The 2,923-nt window shown below is 34.5% G+C and overlaps 1 protein-coding gene across 1 annotated transcript; it reads right to left on the bottom strand.

The window, feature by feature from the left end:
• Positions 1-210: 210 nt before the first annotated feature.
• On the bottom strand, positions 211-1,334 carry LOC115887228 (putative nuclease HARBI1). Its single transcript, XM_030906593.1, has 2 exons — positions 933-1,334; positions 211-880 (listed from the first exon to the last, which is right to left on the bottom strand). The coding sequence occupies exons 1-2, from the start codon at positions 1,148-1,150 to the stop codon at positions 211-213; spliced, it is 888 nt and encodes a 295-aa protein (XP_030762453.1). The 5' UTR covers positions 1,151-1,334.
• Between the last annotated feature and the right edge of the window lie 1,589 nt (positions 1,335-2,923).

A 2,923-nucleotide genomic window follows, 5' to 3' on the forward strand; every position in this document is an offset into this window, starting at 1 on the left:
TATTTACAGTGATTCAAAATATTCATTAATTAAACTATATCTAAAACTATTATTTATATCACCCAAGTCATTTGGAACATGTTCTCTTATATTATTTCCAATGTTTATTTCCGCTTTGACTTCCGTCAATTTCATCAGTTACTAATGGTGTTGGATCTGCAAAATGACACGCTATGTTATGAAGAACAGTAGCGGAAACCACTATTGCTTCTACTTTATCAACATTAAACGGATTCCTGTCGCTAATATAGGAAATCTTCTTTTTAGTACACCAAAACACCTTTCTATTGGGTTTCTTGTTCTTATCTGAGCTTCGTTAAATAAGTTTTCAGCCCTCGTTGTTGGATTCGCCAAAGGGGTTATTAGGTATGGTTTTACTCCATACCCACTGTCCCCTAGTAATAAATTATTTCCATATACTCCATTTTCAAACTCAGCCTTTACTCTAGAATTTCTAAAAATCATTGAATCATGTGTAGAACCAGGCCATCTACACACAATGTTAGATATTTTCAAATCGCTGTCACAAATTGCTTGGACATTAAATGAAAAAAATCCTTTCCTATTGCGGTAATTCTCTGCATTTGCCCCTCCAGGAGATTGTATCTTCACATGCGTACAATCAACTGCTCCTATGCATCTTGGAAAGCGACAAATATTATAAAATCCTTGTGCCTTTGAATTTCTATCTTCCACTCCCATTGGCATTTTAATAAAGTCCTTGCTTAAAGATGCTATAGCTCTAGTTACTTTTGTAATCACGCGGCTCGTAGTAGACTTGTCTACACCACTGATATCACCAACACTTTGTAGAAAACATCCTGTTGCTAAGAACCGTAATGTGATAAATACCATGTCAGCTGGTGTTAAAGCATGATTTCTAAAAATAAAAGCTTAAATAAGATACAGTAAATATACATAATTAAACTTACTTGTTTGTTTTAGATGCAATTAAACCGGAAATTTCCTCTATTAAATAATTCACAATAGGTTTAGCAAGTCGAAATTTTTTTTTAAAATCCACGTCATTCCATTTTTCGAAATTGTTTGGTCGAAATCGTTCTGTTTGTGGTCTCCTTAGCCGTTCATGTTGTCTCACTAATTCTAAAAAGTCTTCGTCGTCAGTTAATTCACCTAATAAAGGATCCATTACGAAAAATCTTAAGAACAATAACAAAACGATAATCAAAACAACGAAAAGCGGAATATGTCAAATAATAAGGTTATGTCTACCCCTGAACGACGCTTGAACCAGCTTGAACCGCCTAATGTCACCGTTCAGTTGACCGGGCAATTTGAACGGCGTTCAGGCTTGGTACAACGCATTTTTTACTTTCATCGTCGTTCACAGTTGATCTGTCGGTGAACTTGGTTGGTACAACCGGGCCTTAGGGTTACATTATGTGTTTCCTGGAGAATTAAACTAAGCTCTGGTGCTGTAAGAGTCGGTGGGCGTCGAGCATTTAATTGTAAAAAATGATCTTGCTGAGGGGTAGTAATGTGATGTCGCCCTGTGTGCCTTTAAGCAACATCACCACTTTCACGGTAGCGTGCACTTAATCGCGATATGACACTTTGCGTTGTATTTAATGCTCTAGCTACGTCGATTTAGCGCATTCCAGCTTCGAGCATACCCATGGCCCTTAGCATTTCGTCTCTGTTAAGATGTCTACGCTCCATAATGTCGTTTAATACTAAACAGAGTTATTTGAATGAATTCTGGCCAGTTATCATAAAAATATAGCCAGTACAGGTTAAATTCGAACAATTGATGCCAGGTGCTTTTTATACATTTGACAAAAAATGCAAAAACACTTCTGCAAATATCCCAAATATAGAAATAACTAGTGTGACTACTTCGTTTCAATCGAAGTAGAAAGAATCGATCTACAAATATGTGGTTGTTTATTCAAAACATTTATTTTTAACTTTAATAAAATGATATCCCAATATTTTTCCGGTGTGTGTAGATGCCATTTACAGAATCAAATCTCTCAAGTAGCAATGGGCAGAACACCTGGCAAGAAAGATTTATACCAGATGGACCAAATAAAGGGAGATTACCTAAATATGTGAGGTAGGCTTCACAATAATTCGAAATGGTTCAATAAGGTGGATATAATGATGATGATGATATTTAAATTTCGCGCCGCAAAGTTCAATCATTATGAAGGTAATTGTAGTACCAGGTAGTACTCGAGATATATAGAAACTTTAAATATGTGAAGAAAAAAAGAAGAAGGTTTTATAATATTTCTTTTTCAACAAAAAATTTTACCCGATCCAGTGACTTTCGATTTTCCTAACATACTGAAATAGATAAAAAAATATTTTTCTAAGAAAATACATTGTAAATGTTTGCCAAACACTTTTTATTTTATAGGATTTAGTTTCATTTCCATATTATTTTTATTTAACCCTAAAAATAACAAAAATATCTATATTAAAAATATATCAAAAAAACATTTATTAACTTCAAGCAAACCACACGTATAAGAAGCTAAAACGGAATATTATCCATTCAATTCCAAAATAAATTTATCCGAAATATTCACGTTTATATTGTTTGTGTCTCTTCCATTCCCTCTACCTGCGAAACCTCAAAACTTTATCGAATAACAAAATAATAGTATTCATTTGCGAATCACGGAAATAATTTGTCGTTAAATCATCTTTCCTGTCACAGTCCAAACAGGGCCAGAGTATTGGACAGTGTCGCCAACTGTTCGCAAACTTTCCTCCTAAATGATTATTGTTAGTTCCCAGTATTTAGTACGCAGAAAAAAAATCGTGGGTGTTTGGCAAGGCTTGTAAAGCTTGAAAACGATTCTAACCGGTTGGAATCGCCATGAATTCTTGTAGGCATAATATGGATTAATATATGTTTTGGTGCCTGAAGAAGCGACAATAAAGTAGCGAAATG

The sequence above is a fragment of the Sitophilus oryzae genome, unplaced genomic scaffold, assembly GCF_002938485.1.
Source record: "Sitophilus oryzae breed Bouriz unplaced genomic scaffold, Soryzae_2.0 scaffold_556_pilon_pilon, whole genome shotgun sequence".
Classification (NCBI taxonomy): domain Eukaryota; kingdom Metazoa; phylum Arthropoda; class Insecta; order Coleoptera; family Curculionidae; genus Sitophilus; species Sitophilus oryzae.